The following is a 15,610-nucleotide window of genomic DNA, read 5'->3' as shown; positions in this document are numbered from 1 at the left end:
GAGCTGAGGATCACGGTTCAAAGCCAGTCCAGGCAGGAAAGTCCGTGAGAGTCTTAGCTCCAATAAACCAATAGAAAACAGGAAGTGGCGCTGTGGCCCAAGCGGTAGAGTGCTCGCCTTGAGCTGAAGAGTGCGGGTATAGCACCCAAGCCCCACGACCAAAAAAAAAGGCCACTTGACTTCACTTGAGCTTACCAAGGGAAATGAGATGCAAATAAATGTGGCAAAAGGAAGTAGTGAGGTACACACGGAGCTGCTTAGTGGTCCAGGAGCAATGCTGGCTGCAAATGGGGACAGAAAAGGCAGCTCGCCAGGCCCCAGGACCAGTAGGTTACTAGCAGATGCTTTCAAAGAACCACTAGGAATATCACAAAAAATGAACTGGGCTGGAGGTGTGGCTCAGAGGTGTGGCCTCTTGAAGCAGAGGACACCTGCTTTGTGCATGTGAGCACGGAACCCACGATGCTGGAGAACTAGGTAGAGAACAGAAAGGCAGAACAAATGGATCTTTCTTCTTAGATTCTACTTTATTTGGTAAAACTCAGAAACTACCAACCAATTCACAGCCCCCACCTTCTCTGTGAAGAAGGGAGTTCCCCGAGACAAAAGGGCTGTGGCTTGGGGATCATCCACCATCCCAGGTTCCCACTCAGGCAGCCCATGACCTGACAGGCATCCAGGCTGATGTTCTCAGAGGCGAGAGAAGAAAGCAAAAGGAAGCTCATTTCATGACAATGAAACCCTCCTGACACTTCCCTGTGCCTTCACCTCCCCACACCCACAACCTAAATAAAAAGAGGACAAAGCATGAGTGTGAGACACACGTACACTCAGACACACACACACACACACACACACACACACACACACATACACACAGAGCTTCCTCACACACACACACACACAGAGCTTCCTTTCAGCCCAAGGGCTGCAGAATCCCTCCCCAGAAGGAGGACAACTGGCACACCAATCAAGACTTGGTGGTCCAAGGTGATGGCTGGAATCATATAAGACTGGTAAAAATCCAGGGAGAAAATACCCCACCTTCAGCCCATTCCCAAGTCTCCAGTGAACTGGTTTTAGTTCTAAGAAAGCCCCATTTCCACAAAGGTGAGCTGTGGCTTTCAGGGCAGCGGGCTTAAGGAAAAGCCTCCCATGGCCAAGAAGACAACGGTGGGAGAGGAAAGGGAGGGTGGAGGGCAGAACAGCAGAGCCTTCAGGGAGAGCAGGAAAGGAGCTCCCTGCCCTGGGCTAATGGATCCGAGTGAGCTCCTCCACAACCTTGATGAGGTCGTCAGCTGTGGCCTCTCGCTTCATACCACTGCCATCATCATACTGCAATGACAGGAAGGGAGGCCATGAGGGCAAGGGGGCACATGCCTTCGGTGGGATACAGAGATGCTCACTGGCCAGTACTACCAGAGAGAAAGGACTCACCAGAAACCCACTCTTGCCCCTTGGTACATATCCCTCCCCACAGAGCAATATCCCAACCTCCAGAACCACCCTACTTCCCACCTTCAGGTTTTACCAGAGATCTCTGAGATGTGCCTTTAGGGTAGAGTTCTGAGCACTATGCCTGGGACTTGGTACTGTGAGCCTAATGACACTGCCTTGCCTGTGCAGTAAGTACTGTGCAGGGCTGATGACTGCTCAGATCCAAGGAGAGGTACTGGGACCAGGCAGGCTCTGACCTTTGACCCCATCGGAGTGGCCCAGCCCCTCTGCTCACCTGTAGGTTTGCCACGACCTCTTGCATCTTGGGACGGCTAATATCCAAGAAACTCTCAATCAGGTCACCATCGATGAAGCCCGTAGCTGGCTCTGTCTTTCGCTCAGTGTGAAAGGATCTCCAGGTGGGCAGATGAGTTAAGGAAGGTGGCCTATCTGGAAACACCCTTACTCTCAATCATCCCTACCCTGAGCAGGACCCTGGTCTGTGGGGACTATCAAGATGGGAGGAGGAGGGCTGGGAAGTTGGCTCAGTGGTAGAGCGCTTGCCTTGCATGCATGAGGCCCTAGGTTCGATTCCTCAGCACCACATAAGCAAAAAGAAAAAAGCCGGAAGTGGCACTGTGGCTAAGTGGTAGAGCGTTAGCCTTGAGCTGAAGAGCTGAGGGACAGTGCCCAGGCCCAGAGTTCAGGCCCCACGACCGGACACCCCCCACCCAAAAAAAAAAAGATGGGAGGAGGAAATGACAGCTTCCTGAAGCCACTATTACTTTTGTCACTTGGGGAATTAAAAAAATGTATTGACAACCCAATGGTTCTCAACTAGGGTGATCTTTAAAAATGTTTTTAAAATACAGGTCAAATTATCAATGTAAAGTTCAGATGGATAGAAACTTTTTTTTTTTTTGGTCGGTTGTAGGGCTTGAACTCAGAGCCTGGGTACTGTCTCTGAGCTTTTTCATTCAAGGATAACATTCTACCACTTATAGCCATAGCACCACTCCCAGTTTTTTGGTGGTTAATTGGAGTCTCACCCGCCAGGGCTGGCTCTGAATTGTAATCCTCAGGTCTCAGTCTCGTGAGTAACTAGGATTCTAGGCACAAATCACTGGCACCCTGCAGATATAAACTTGAGCCACAGAGCCACTTCCCATTTTCTGGTGGTTAATTGGCCATAAAGACTCTCATGGACTTTCACTTGCCAAGCTGGCTTAATCATGATCCTCAGATCTCAGCCTCCTGAGTAGCTATTTTTTTTTTGGGGGGGGGGGTCCGCTTGTGAGGCCTGAATTCTGGGCCTGGGCATTGTCCCTCAGCTCTTCAGCTCAAGGCTAGCTCTCTACCATTTGAGCCACAGTGCCACTTCCGGCTTTTTTTTTATGTGGTGCTGAGGAATCGAACCCAGGGCCTCATACATGCAAGGCAAGCACTCTACCACTGAACCACCTTCCTGGCCCTTGAGTAGCTAATATTACAGGTATGAGCCACCAGTGCCCAGCTATAAACATTTTTTAAAAAGCACTTTTAGGAGAACCTGAAGAGAATCAGTCATCTAAGTCTTGCCCAAAAGATTCCTGGGTGAGGACTTTCCAAAAGGACTTGGGACTCTTGTGTCCCTAGACAGCTGACCCTTAAGCTTCTGGAATTGTACCTTCTACACAATGCTCTCCCCTGTTGTGCCCTTAGCAAGACCCAAGAAGCTGATCTCCCTCCTATACTGTAACCTGAGTTCCTGTCCAACATGCACCCAAGAAGCCAGAGGCAGAGCCAGCTCAGAAGTGGAAGGTACCTGTCTGTACATCCTAGGACAGACCAGCTGCCTGTATAGTCTACCAGTTGGGTGCTAAGTATGTGAGCATTTATTCTAATCTCCCTCTACCATTGTGTATGTTTTAAAATCTTCCAAACAGAAAAATTAAAAAGGAAAAAAACAAACGAACCTGTTCGGTCCACAAATCTAATCAAGCATTTCTGAAGACGCTGTGCAGGTTTGGGGATGCTTCCCAGCAGGGAGGCTCTGGGTGGGAAGGATATAAGGAGTGTTCGATCTTGCCCACACTTTTGATGACTTTATTGAGTCGGTTCTGCATGTCCAACAGGAGGTTGTACCAACTCTCTGACAGTGAGGTCACCAGCCCTGAAGAAGGAAGGGTGCAATGAGCTGCTGAGGGCAGAGTGCTCCAGAGCTGCAGCAAGTCCACCAGGTAAGCACCAAAAGGAGAATGCTGCAGCCTGTGGCAAACTCCTAGGTATCTATCTGTTCTTCTTCCCCAACCCTCCAAATGGTAGTCTCAGAAAGAAGGCCTGTGTGGGAGCATGCTCTGCAGGTGTATCCTTACCAATCATGCCATTGACTGTGCCAAAGAGCACTGAGCCCTGTGTAGGGGTAGAAGTCTCGCCCAGATTCTGCATAACCAGAGAGCCATGGCAGAAGACGTTGACAAATTCGCCCAGATGGAAGAGCCCAACCTCTTGTAGGTGCTGCCGTTCCTCGTCAGTAGTAGCAGCACTGCAAGGTGGACACACAGCACAGACGTGAATAGCATGTGTGCTGGGCATCCTGGAGAGCCTGCCTATGGGCTTTTTGATTCTCATGAAAGAAATGCTACTAATCAAAGAGCAACTGAGCTCCAGTCCTACACAACACAGGTCTGCCTCACCACTGTTCCTGTGGTGGTCACTCACCTGTCCTTCTGACAGACAAACAAGTTGAAGGCATTTTCAGCCCCCAGGAAATTGTCATCATCCAAGATTTCCACTGCACTCATCCAGTTGGGATTAAAATCTCGGGCAATCTTAAAAAGAGGCAAGGTGTGGTTAAAAAAAAACAAGTGAGCAGTTTGCATGAAATACAATTCTGGGACCTGTCTTTCTTTTATTAGAAGCCAAGTCCTATTCTGTCATTCTGTTAAACACAGGGTGACATCTAGAGATTCCTCCCTCCCAAATCTGACCAATGTAGGCCATCTGATTGCAATTTTCAGGACAAAATCTAATTGAGCTCAGGTTGAGGGTTCTTTAAAAAATACTTTACACAGAATGTGTCCCAAGGAAACACTTCTGCTCCCACTGGCCTTGATTATTCTTCCAATGAAATGCCTACAGGGTATTTAATCAGAAGTCTGTGTCCCCTACCTCTTCAAAGTTTCCCTCCATGGGCTTGTAGGCAAGCAGCAGCACTGAGCGCATGAGGTCACCTACAAGGATGAAGTCACCCTTGGTCTTCAGGTAGAGGGCCATGATGTTGTTGTAGTGATTGCACTCGGTGCGGAGCTCCTTCTCTGTGGTCCACTCATACAGCCGTACCTGGAAGATGGGTTAAAGTCAGCAGAGGTCCCAGTCCTCCAAGAATGACTAGCCCACTCAATTTTCCACCAAAGCACTGTTACCCACAGGGTCTGATGGATGGGGTTATAAGTGGTCTATGTAGTACTGGGAGGGACATTCTTTTTCTCAGTATTATATACTGATGATATAAGAAAACAGTAAGCACTAAACTGAGAATACAAAGTTCTCCTTTATATAAAAAAGGAGTCCAGGGCTAGGAAGGTAGCTCAGTGGTAGAGTGCTTGCTTCACATGCGTGAGGCCTTGGGTTTGATTCCTCAGCACCACATAAACAGAAAAAGCCGGAAGTGGCGCTGTAGCTCAAGTGGTAGAGTGCTAGCCTTGAGCTGAAGAGCTGAGGGACAGTGCCTAGGCCCAGAGTTTAAGACCCATGACCAACCAAAAAAAAAAAAAAAAAAGGAGTCCAGCCTATTGTCAGTGGTTCGTGCTTGTTATCCTAGCTACTCAGGAGGCTAAGATCGGAGGATCTGAGAATTGTAGTTGGAAGCCAGCCCTGGCTGACAAATCCCAAGAGACTATTATCGCCAATAAACTAACAAAATGCCAGAAGTAGAAATAGAGCTCAAGCACCAAATCACCAGCTTTGAGCAAAAAAGCTAAGAGAGAGCATAAGGCCAAAGAAATAATAATGCAGGTATAAAACTTGTATTAGTATTGTAAGTATAATACATTGCAAGAGTCTTTTTTTAACTTACATTTGGTAAAAGACCTACAGAAAAATCTCTAGAAAGAGAAGATCCATCTCCAATTCCCCGGTCAGAAAGGAACTGATGAACTCCTAACAAACTGCCTTTTCTCAACCTTTCCCAAAACATGCACATCCCTGGAACTTTTTTATATGAACCTAGCAAGTAAACAACGGGAAAGTAACAGAAACATTGCTGGGAACTAAAGGAATCTGAAGAACTAGCTTCTGTGGACACCCCACTGCCCACAAGAGGATAAAAGAAACACTATCCCCCTTTCACTACAATTCTTCTTGAATCAACCACATCTCTAAAAGAACAAAGAGGCCTTCTAACCAGTGGACAGGTGGAAGTATTCGGCACTGCCCACTGCTCAGGCAGACAAACACAATATGTCTGACTAGACAGGCTGTCCAGGCCCAGGTCATTCAGCCATGGCCACTGCATATCTAAACTTGTAGGCACAATGCAGTAAGCCAAGATTTTTCAAAGATATATTCAAGGAACCCCAGCTCCACACATTATTCACCAAGAGGGACTAATAATAATGTTTATAATCCTAGCTACTCAGCTACTCAGGAATCTGAGATTTGAGTTTTAAGCCAACCTGCACATGAAAGTTCATTAAGACCCGCATCTCTAATAAAATATCCAAAAAGCCAGAAGTGGAACTGTGGCTCAAGTGGTAGAGCATCAAACTTGGGCAAAGCAGCTCACGGGCAACACCCAGGCCCTGAGTTCAAGCCTCAGTACTGTCACCTCTCCCCGCCACCGCCGCCACACACACAAAAGAATTAAGAATTAGGTCCAACACACCTCCATCAGCAGAGTTCCTTTTGAGCATCTGATCTTCAACCTTAACCCTTCTGTGCCTCTACTCCTCCAATGACTGGAGTAAAGAAACTACCTCAGCCATTTGCTCCTGCCAACACCATCTCCCTCTCTATACTCTGTGTCCCATTCACCATCACCATGGAGACAGTCAAGATCAAGCTCACTATCACTAAATGTCCAATTCTCATTCTTTCCCATAAAGACTCCAGATCTAATTATTGCCACATGTGGCTACAAAACACCTGAAACGTGGTTACTCCAGGTTGAGAAGTGCTATGAGTATAAAAATCACAGATTTTAATCTTAACAAGAAAAAAGTCTCATTAATAGTGTTTAAACTGATTGCACGGCTGGGTGCTGGTGGCTCACAACCTGCAATCCTAGCTGCTCAGGAGGTTGGGATCTGAGGATCACGGTTCAAAGCCAGACCAAGTAAGAAAGTCCATGAAATTTTTTTTTTTGGGGTCCAGTCGTGGGCCTGAACTCTGGGCCTGGGCGCTGTCCCTCAGCTCTTCAGCTCAAGGCTAGTGCTCTACCACTTGAGCCACAGCACCACTTCCAGCTTTTTTTTTTCTTTTTGCTTAAGTGGTGCTGAGGAATCGAACCCAGGGCCTCAAGCATGCAAGGCAAGCACTCTACCACTGAGCCACCTTCCCAGCCACAGTCCATGAAATTTTTATCTCGAGTTAACCACCAGAAAAGGTTCTATAGCTCAAAGTGGTAGAGTATCAATCATCCTTGAGCAAAAGAACTCAGGAACAGCACTCAGGCCCTGAGTTCAAGCCACATGACTGAAAAAAATGTTTTTAAATTTCATGTTGAAATAATGTTTTAAATATCTCTTGTTATAGGCTGGGAAGGTGGCTCAGTGGTAGAGCACTTGCCTTGCATGCATCAGGCCCTGGATTCGATTCCTCAGCACCACATAAGCAAAAAGAAAAAAGCCAGAAGTGGCGCTGTGGCTCAAGTGGTAGAGCGCTAGCCCTGAGCTGAAGAGCTGAGGGACTACGCCCAGGCCCAGAGTTCAGGCCTCACGACTGGACCCCCCCACCAAAAAAAAAAAAATCTCATGTTAAAATGCATTATTAGGCTGGGAATGTGGCTTAGTTGGTAGAGTGCTTGCCTAGCATGCATGGAGCCCTGGGTTTGATTCCTCAGTACCACATAAGCAGAAAAGGCTGGAAGTGGCACTGTAGCTCAAGTGGTAGAGCGCTAGCCTTGAGCTAAAGAAGCTCAGGGACAGTGCTCAGACCCTGAGTTCAACCAGGACACACACACACACACTTAAAATCAGGGACAGTGCTCAGACCCTGAGTTTAACCAGGATACACACACACACTTAAAATCAGGGACAGTGCTCAGACCCTGAGTTCAACCAGGACACACACACACATACACACACACACACACACACACACACAATCCCAGACCCTGAGTTCAACCAGGACACACACACACACACACACACACACACACACAATCCCAGACCCTGAGTTCAACCAGGACACACACACACACGCACGCACGCACACGCACTTCAAATCAATTTTATTTGTTTGGATTTGGGTGGTACTAAAATTTTAACTTGGGGCCTTGCACTTACCAGACAGGAGCCACACCTGAACTGGTTATTTTTGAGATAAGGGCTCCTATTCTGCATAGGTGAATGCCTGGCCCACAATTCACCTAGAAGGCAGGGATGCACCAGCACCTCGGGTTGAGAGGGAGTCTCTTGGACTTTTGTCTGGTTGGCCTGTAACTTTATCTTACCTCCTTACATAGCTGGGATATGTGTGCACTAAAAACAACCAAAAAGAAGTTGAGAAGACTTTTCTGCATCAACTGGCCTCAAACTTCAAACCTCCCTGGTAGTCTGGATTATAGATGAGCCACTAGTCAGGTCCATCTGCTTTTTAACATTAATGGGTGGCTACTGGGGGGGGGGGGGGTGGCAGAGAGAGTCAAACTATTACATTTAAGTATATATAGTCAAACTGGGGATTCAATCAAGGGTAGAGTGCTTCCCTAGAATAGAATATGCAAGGTTCTGGGCTTGATTCCCAACACTGAACACACACAGCTCTAGGAAACAAGAGAAATGCTCTGCAGACAGTGGTGTGCCACCTGAAGTACAATCCCACAAGGTGTGGCCTCACCGTGCTGTTGATGCTGGCAAGGAGCTTCCCGTTAAACTCCACCATAGAATACACAGCGCCTTTCACTTCCTTTTCAGCCACAGTCTGTAGTTTTCCTAGGGGAAGAGGAAGAGGGAAGAGATATTTTTTCAGTTTTTTTCTATGAGCCCACATTTTATCTAGTCAAGAGTCCCCTGGTTGCCCTTTTGGCTTTAATTCATGCCTCCTGAACTCTCATTGGAAAATCAAGAAATACAGTCAAATATACACTGAGGTGAAACACCACTCAGGGCTGGGGAATGTCCAGCCCATGAGCTATTCAAGGCCCAAGAAATCATTTGGTACATGACAGGACACATACGCATGTTTGTTTTTTACGCAGTCATGGGGCTTGAACTCAGGGCCTAGGGGCTGTCTTTTTGTACTTTTTTTTGTGTGTTTATTTTCCATCCTTCCCCCCCTCCTTTTGTACTTTTGCTCAAGGCTAGTACTGTACACTTTGAGACACAGCTCCATTTCCAGTTTTTGAGTGGTTAATTAGAAGCAAGAGTCTCACAGGGACTTTTCAACCCAGGCTGGCTTTGATCTCAGCCTCCTAAGTAGCTAGGCATGAGCTACCAGTGCCTGGTGCCATACATGTTTTGGTTTTTTGTTTTTTGCCAGTCCTGGGGCTTGAATTCAGGGCCTAGGCACTGTCCCTGAGCTTCTTCTGCTCAAGGCTAGTGCTCTACCACTTGAGCCACAGCACCACTTCTGTTTTTTTCTGTGTATGTTATACTAAAGAATCGAACCCAGGGCTTCATGCATGCTACCACTAGCCACATTCTCAGCCTCAACCACACATATTTTTTGTATACTTCTTGCCAGGTGCCTGTAGTGGATACCTATACTAATTTTGTGTGTGTGCCGGTCTTGGGGCTTTAACTTAGGGCCTGGGCACTGTCTCTGAGCTTCTTTTGTACAAAGCTAGCATTCTACCACCTGAGCCACAGTTCTACTCCTAGACTTTTTGGTAATTAGCTTGGTGGAGATAAGAGTCTCATAGACTTCCCTACCAGGGCTGGCTTTAAACCACAATCCTCAGATCTCAGCCTCCTAGGTAGCTAGTATTATAGGTGTGAGCCACCGGAGCCTGACTGGTACTAATTTTTTATGGTCCTTGGGAGTTATAAATATCCAAATGGCCCTTGGCAGTAAAAAGTTCCTCATCCCTCATACTAAAGCATGAACCACAAACTATAAGACAATGTGAGGTGATTCCAGGAGGTCGCAAGACCTGTCTTTCCCCTGTCAGCTTCAGATCTATTCTTTAAGGAGGACACCAAATCCCTTCTAAGACCTCTGATATGAGACCTATGGATGACAACTAGTCTTTAGATCCACATCTTTTCTTGGGTGAGAAGAGAAAGAGTTCTAAGTGCTAAAGCTGTAAAAAGCCCAATGCCTGAGCAGTCCAGTAGAAACAAATGGAGAACTCATTTTGTTTTGGAGTACTGGGTTTGTTTTTTTGGTGGGTCATGGGGCCTGAACTCTGGGCCTGGGTGCTGTCCCTCAGCTCTTCAGCTCAAGGCTAGCAGTCTACCACTTGAGCCACAGCACCAGTTCCGGTTTTCTGGTGGTTTATTGGAGATAAGAGTCTCACAGACTTTCCTGCCCCAGCCAGCTTTGAACTGTGATTCTCAGATCTCAGCCTCTACAGGTGTGAGCCATCTGCGCCCAGCAGGAATACCAGGATTTAACTCAGGGTCTCAAGCTTGCAGATGTTCTACCACTTGAGCCATACCCCCAACTCCTTTTTGCTTATTTTTTAGGTATAGTCATTAATATTTTACATGAGGACAGCACTGCACTATGATCTTTCTACCTCTGCCTCCCACATAGCTGGTATGACAGGCATATAACACAGTTAGCTGGATTGCTGAGATGGGGGGGTCTCAATTTTGGAGGTCCTCAAACCACAATCCTCTTCATCTGAGTCTCTCAATGGAGTGGTTTACAGGAATATGCCCCAAATATAAATCACAACCATATTCTGACTACTAGATTCTTTCACCCATTGTTCAACACTCTTTTCTTCTGCCTTTCAAAGAGAAAACAAAACAGCAACAACAAAAAAACCTGCTCACCTACTCCAAAACTCAACTAACAGATTAAAGGGAAGTACAGAATATATTTTTTTTTTGGGGGGGGTCCGGTCATGGGGCCTGAACTCTGGGCCTGGGCGCTGTCCCTCAGCCCTTCAGCTCAAGGCTAGCACTCTACCACTTGAGCCACAGCGCCACTTCCGGCTTTTTTCTTTTTGCTTATGTGGTGCTGAAGAATCGAACCCAGGGCCTCAGGCATGCAAGGCAAGCACTCTACCACTGAGCCATCTTCCCAGCCCAGTCCCAGTATTTTTTGATTTATACCTTTTCTTATTATATGTGAGCACTGTTCCCTGCCTAGTCATATCCTTTGCCAATTTGGGAACCGAAATTTGGTGCTCTTCTAGATGTTTTATAAATTAAAAAATGAGTGCTTGGGCTGGGTGCCGGTGGCTTACACCTATAATCCTAGCTACTCAGGAGGCTGAGATCTGAGGATTGTGGTTTGAAGCCAGCCCAGGCAGAAAAGCCTGACACTTATCTTCAATAAACTACTCAGAAAAAAACAAGTGGAGGTGTGGCTCAAGTGGTAGAGCACCTGGCCAGGCCCAAGGTTCAAGTCCCAGGACTGGCCAAAAAAAGTGTGCTTGGTATACCCATTTAAAAGTTCTGGGCTTGTGTCTGTAAGATGAATTGCAACTAGTTTATTCAGTCCATCATGTCTTCTGAATTAGCTAACAGTGTTCCCTTATATAAACATTAAGCTTCTCTCACAATACTCAGGTGTTTGGGAGGTTGCTTTTTTTTGGTCGGCTGGGGGCCTAGGCGCTGTCCCTCAGCTCTTCAGCCCAAGGTGAGCACTCTACAACTTGAACCACAGCGCCACTTCCAGTTTTCTGGTTGTTAATTGGAGATAAGTTTCACAGCCTTTCCTGCCTCGGCTACCTTTGAATTGCAATCCTCAGATTACAGTCTCCTGAGTAGTTAGGATTACAGGTATGAGCCACCTTGCTCAGCTTCCAATATTCAGGTTTTATCAAGAGTATTTTTTATGTTTTCTTTTGTACTATTTTAAAATATGCTTAAGTTTCTACATATAATTTATCATTATGGGTTATCCTGTTCTTCATTTATCTGTTTTCTACTAGCTCCTATCAACATGCCTTCACAACACGTAACAAAGTCAAAGGCCAAAGTCACAAAAGTAAAATCTGCATCTTTTGTCTACCAAAAGGCTACCTTTGATGCCTGGTAAGTCAATGCTGGCATGCTCATGGATTCCAATTCCATTCCGGATGATCCTCAAGGAACCTTCCTTGAAGGCCCCAGAGCAAGTGACCAGCTGCAAGTAGAAAAAAGGTTTCTCAATACCCTGTTCAGGAAATTTAGGCAGCCCTAATTCCCCGGACCCTCACTGGAACTAAATTTGAGGATGCAGACCCAGCAGAGGTTGATTTCCAAAGGCCTTTGGCTTTACCAAGCAGATAGGATGTTCTAGTCAAGAAACAAAATCTCCTATCAGTGTTCCTAGTAAACTTACTTAGATACTGGAACCTCGTTTACTAGAAAAAACACAGGATCTGGCTATTTATTAGATTACTATGGGCAAATGACTCTTAGTTCCCAGCTGGATAGCCAAGAATCATTCTAACAGTACTTGTGGGATTACAGATTGCGTGACTGTGATTGTGTGTATGTGTGTGTGTGTCACAGTTCTCCTATATCGCTAGGATTGGGGAACAAGGGTCTTAAAAGTACATTCAGTGTGTATTCCCCATTCTAGATAAGCCAGACAAGGCAGACAATTTGAACAGGTATCAATCAGGCATTTCCACATGACCCTCTTACCTGCCCCTGCCCCTGTCTCTCCAGATCCACCACACACATATCCACAATGGGTCCTAAATTGGTAAAGGTTTCCATGGCCACAACATAGGAGCCTTGCTCATTGCTATCAACATTGAGCTTAAAAAGAAAGAACAATGTTAGTCCCACAATGCCCCTAAAAGACTAACCCTAAAGAGATGTATATCATTCTCAAGCAAATTTCCATCCTGCTAGCTCTGTCCCCTTCTTACGCTTTAAGATGCTTCTAAAAGGGAACTACTGACTAAGGAACATGATTATTTCCACAATGGACCTACTAACCAGTCAGCAAGTTCTAACCTAGAGTCCCATGCATGGGTTCAGAGAAACAGTAGCTTCTTAAAAACTAGTGCAAAATGTGTTTTTCTATACATAAAGTCCAGAGTTTTCATATTCTAAAGGGGAAAGTTCCATCACTTTAGACTATGATCTACCTGAGGGTGGAAGCTGGGTATTATTCATCATTAAATTCACAGCAACTCTCACCTTACCTTGCCTGGCACATTTGCCGAAGAACCATTAAGACAAAGAGCTGGTCAGGGATAAGATGCAGATAAACTGGAGATTATGAGGCATAAAACACAGAAGCAATCTGTGAAGAAACATGAGGAAAAGAAGCCAGAAACAAGATGTCTCCTCACCTTCACAAGCTGGGAGTCACCAAGGCGAGACCCAACAAACACCACCCCATTATCCAGGTACGTCAGGCACTCGGCAATGGAGGTCTGGAAAAAAATTGGCACATAAGCGAAATCAAACTGGACCCTACATGGACTTTGACACACAGGGCAGACTCCAGAGGTGTACCACCAAATGTCCATTTCCAGATGACCCCTTTCCTACCCCTGCCCTGCTTCTGCCACCTGCTGACAATCCTCTGCAGCCATTTTAAATCCTCAGGTCACACTAAGCAACTGTCCCTGAAGTTCATGATTCTCTGTGAACCATATTCCTTCAGTCAGAAAAATCTAAGACTTACCTTGCATATGCCTTCTACAAACAACAACTTTAATCTCAATGTCAATACTTCCAGGCAAAAATAATTAGGAATTTCTAAAGGTCACTGCATAAGTATTGTTTGTTAGAAACAAACTTCAATTCCAAATTGTATTATTGTTTTCTTACCTCTCCTGCCTTTTCTTGGGTTCTTGAGTATCACACTATACAGCTGGACTCAGCTCCCAAATGCTGACATAACTGGCATATACCACCATTCCTAGCTGTTTCCCTTACTTTATATCCCCACAACCTATGGATTCTTACATCTAAGCCATTGAAAATTCAACCTCCACAAAATGATCAACAGCCAAACAACATAATTCCCAGAGTAGTATTGTGGAACTACACACCTAAGATCACTAGACAGCTCAAATGAGGCACAGGAGCAGGGACAAGCCCTACCTCTCCAAGGAGTTCTACACGGAGATCCTTGAGTGTGACAGTGCCATCCATTTGCTCCTCCTTCTCCAACAGCAGCATGAAAAGCCGTCCTTCCATGTCTCCCAGCAGGTATCTGGAACCATTAGGGTCCACACGATTGTGGCACACAATTGTGCTTTGCTGCCAAGCATGAGGGCACAGTAATTATGGTCAGCATCTTCCAAATAAGAAAGTAAACCCTGGCAGCCATGCTCTTCACCAAACCCAGCTAATTCACTGGCAATGAATTCAATCATGTATGGACAAGAGAGACAGTGGGCAGACTTTACTATGAAAGCAATTTTCAAAACAGCCTTAAAAAAGAAGCAATTTTCAAAATGCCTTAAGCGTTATCTCACCCATTATTCTATGGAAAACAAAAACCATGTAGAAATCTGGCAGCTGGGGAGAGAGCTCAGTGTCAGTTGCCTAGCAAGCACAAGGTCCTAGATGATATATATACACCTATGTGCACGCACACGTACAAACACGCACATACACACACACACACACACACGCAGGTACATATACATGGCAGATGGGAAAAGAAGCACTTATAACTGTTCCATTAGAAATAGGTTTGCCAGTGGCTCAGGTCTATAATCTCATAATCAGGAGGCTAAGATCTGAGAACAGCAGTTTGATGCCAACCCAGGAAGGAAAGCCCATGAGGTTCTCATCTCCAATCAGCCAGCAAAAAGCAGGAAGTAGAGCTCAAGTAGTAGAGTGCTAGCTAAAGACAACACCTAGGCCCTGAGTTCAAGCCCCAGGATTGATGTGTGTGTATATGTGTATACATATACACATGTGTGCACACACACAGCTACAACAAGCATCCACTAGACCATGAATGCCAGCACAGGTTTTGTTACTTATCCACACTATGACTCCTCATTTCCTACTACTAATGCTACCAGTTTTACTCTTTATTCTCAATAAATACAAGTAAAATGAAGCTTTGGAGGTTTTTCATGACCCAATTTGAAGCTTGAAATTTTCATGACTAATTTTTAAATGTCTTTATAAAAGCTACATAATTTATCGCTATATTAGCTGTCTTGAGAGCATGAGAGAGTGCTAAAACTATGTTTAATAAACTTTCCTCCTTTTTTGGTGCTGGGGACCAAACCTAGAGCCTCATGAATGCTAGGCAAGGTACTCTTACCATCAAGCTATATTCACACCCCAAATCTCCCTTTCGTTAAGTTGTCCCTAACAATGTTTCAAAAGGATCAATCTACTTTGACTGCAAGCAAGACATTGTACAGAAAACCAGGCTGATCTGCGTGCCCCATAAAAAACCAGTGTTTTTTGCACAATGTCTATATAGTGTGACAGACATCTGTGATTCTCCTAACAATTGAAGAGAAAGAGGGAAGTAAGATAAGATTAAGATAAAGGAAAATGTAAAAACTATTGCTCACCTTGATGATAGGAGGTGCAATCGCCAGGTATTTGTCACCATTATGATAGGTGATGGACTCCTGTCCAATGATGATGGCCCCTCCAAAGGGTTCTGGGACTGCAAGGGAGAGACAGCAACATTAGAAGGCTCAGCACTTTGGACATACCAAAGCAGAGGCAGCAAGGACACTGATCAAATTAACTTGGAGGCAAACTTTAAGGTAATCATTATTTTATAAAGGCTATCAAAGCCCAAGAGACTGATCTTAGAAATTTTAGACTAGTTGAGGTGGGAAGGTGGCTCAGTGGTAGAGTGCTTGCCTTGCATGCATGAGGCCCTGGGTTCGATTCCTCAGCACCACATAAGCAAAAAGAAAAAAGCC

The 15,610-nt window shown here is 45.5% G+C and overlaps 1 protein-coding gene across 1 annotated transcript in view; it reads right to left on the bottom strand.

Annotated features, from left to right (window-relative positions):
- Nucleotides 1-506: 506 nt before the first annotated feature.
- Nucleotides 507-15,610, bottom strand: part of Ddb1 (damage-specific DNA binding protein 1, 127kDa) — a 32,214-nt gene continuing 17,110 nt past the window's right edge. The window contains exons 16-22 of the mRNA XM_013028990.1: nucleotides 8,476-8,570; nucleotides 4,588-4,758; nucleotides 4,138-4,247; nucleotides 3,792-3,961; nucleotides 3,487-3,589; nucleotides 1,733-1,856; nucleotides 507-1,335 (exon numbers count right to left, since the gene is read on the bottom strand). Of these exons, the coding sequence (XP_012884444.1) occupies nucleotides 1,252-1,335; nucleotides 1,733-1,856; nucleotides 3,487-3,589; nucleotides 3,792-3,961; nucleotides 4,138-4,247; nucleotides 4,588-4,758; nucleotides 8,476-8,570 (857 nt within the window). The 3' untranslated portion in view covers nucleotides 507-1,251. The remainder of the gene's footprint in view (nucleotides 1,336-1,732; nucleotides 1,857-3,486; nucleotides 3,590-3,791; nucleotides 3,962-4,137; nucleotides 4,248-4,587; nucleotides 4,759-8,475; nucleotides 8,571-15,610) is intronic.

Source organism: Dipodomys ordii, unplaced genomic scaffold (assembly GCF_000151885.1).
Source record: "Dipodomys ordii isolate 6190 unplaced genomic scaffold, Dord_2.0 Scaffold117, whole genome shotgun sequence".
Taxonomy (NCBI): Eukaryota; Metazoa; Chordata; class Mammalia; order Rodentia; family Heteromyidae; genus Dipodomys; species Dipodomys ordii.
Note: the sequence above shows the minus strand (reverse complement) of the source record. Positions and strands in the feature narration are given on the sequence as shown.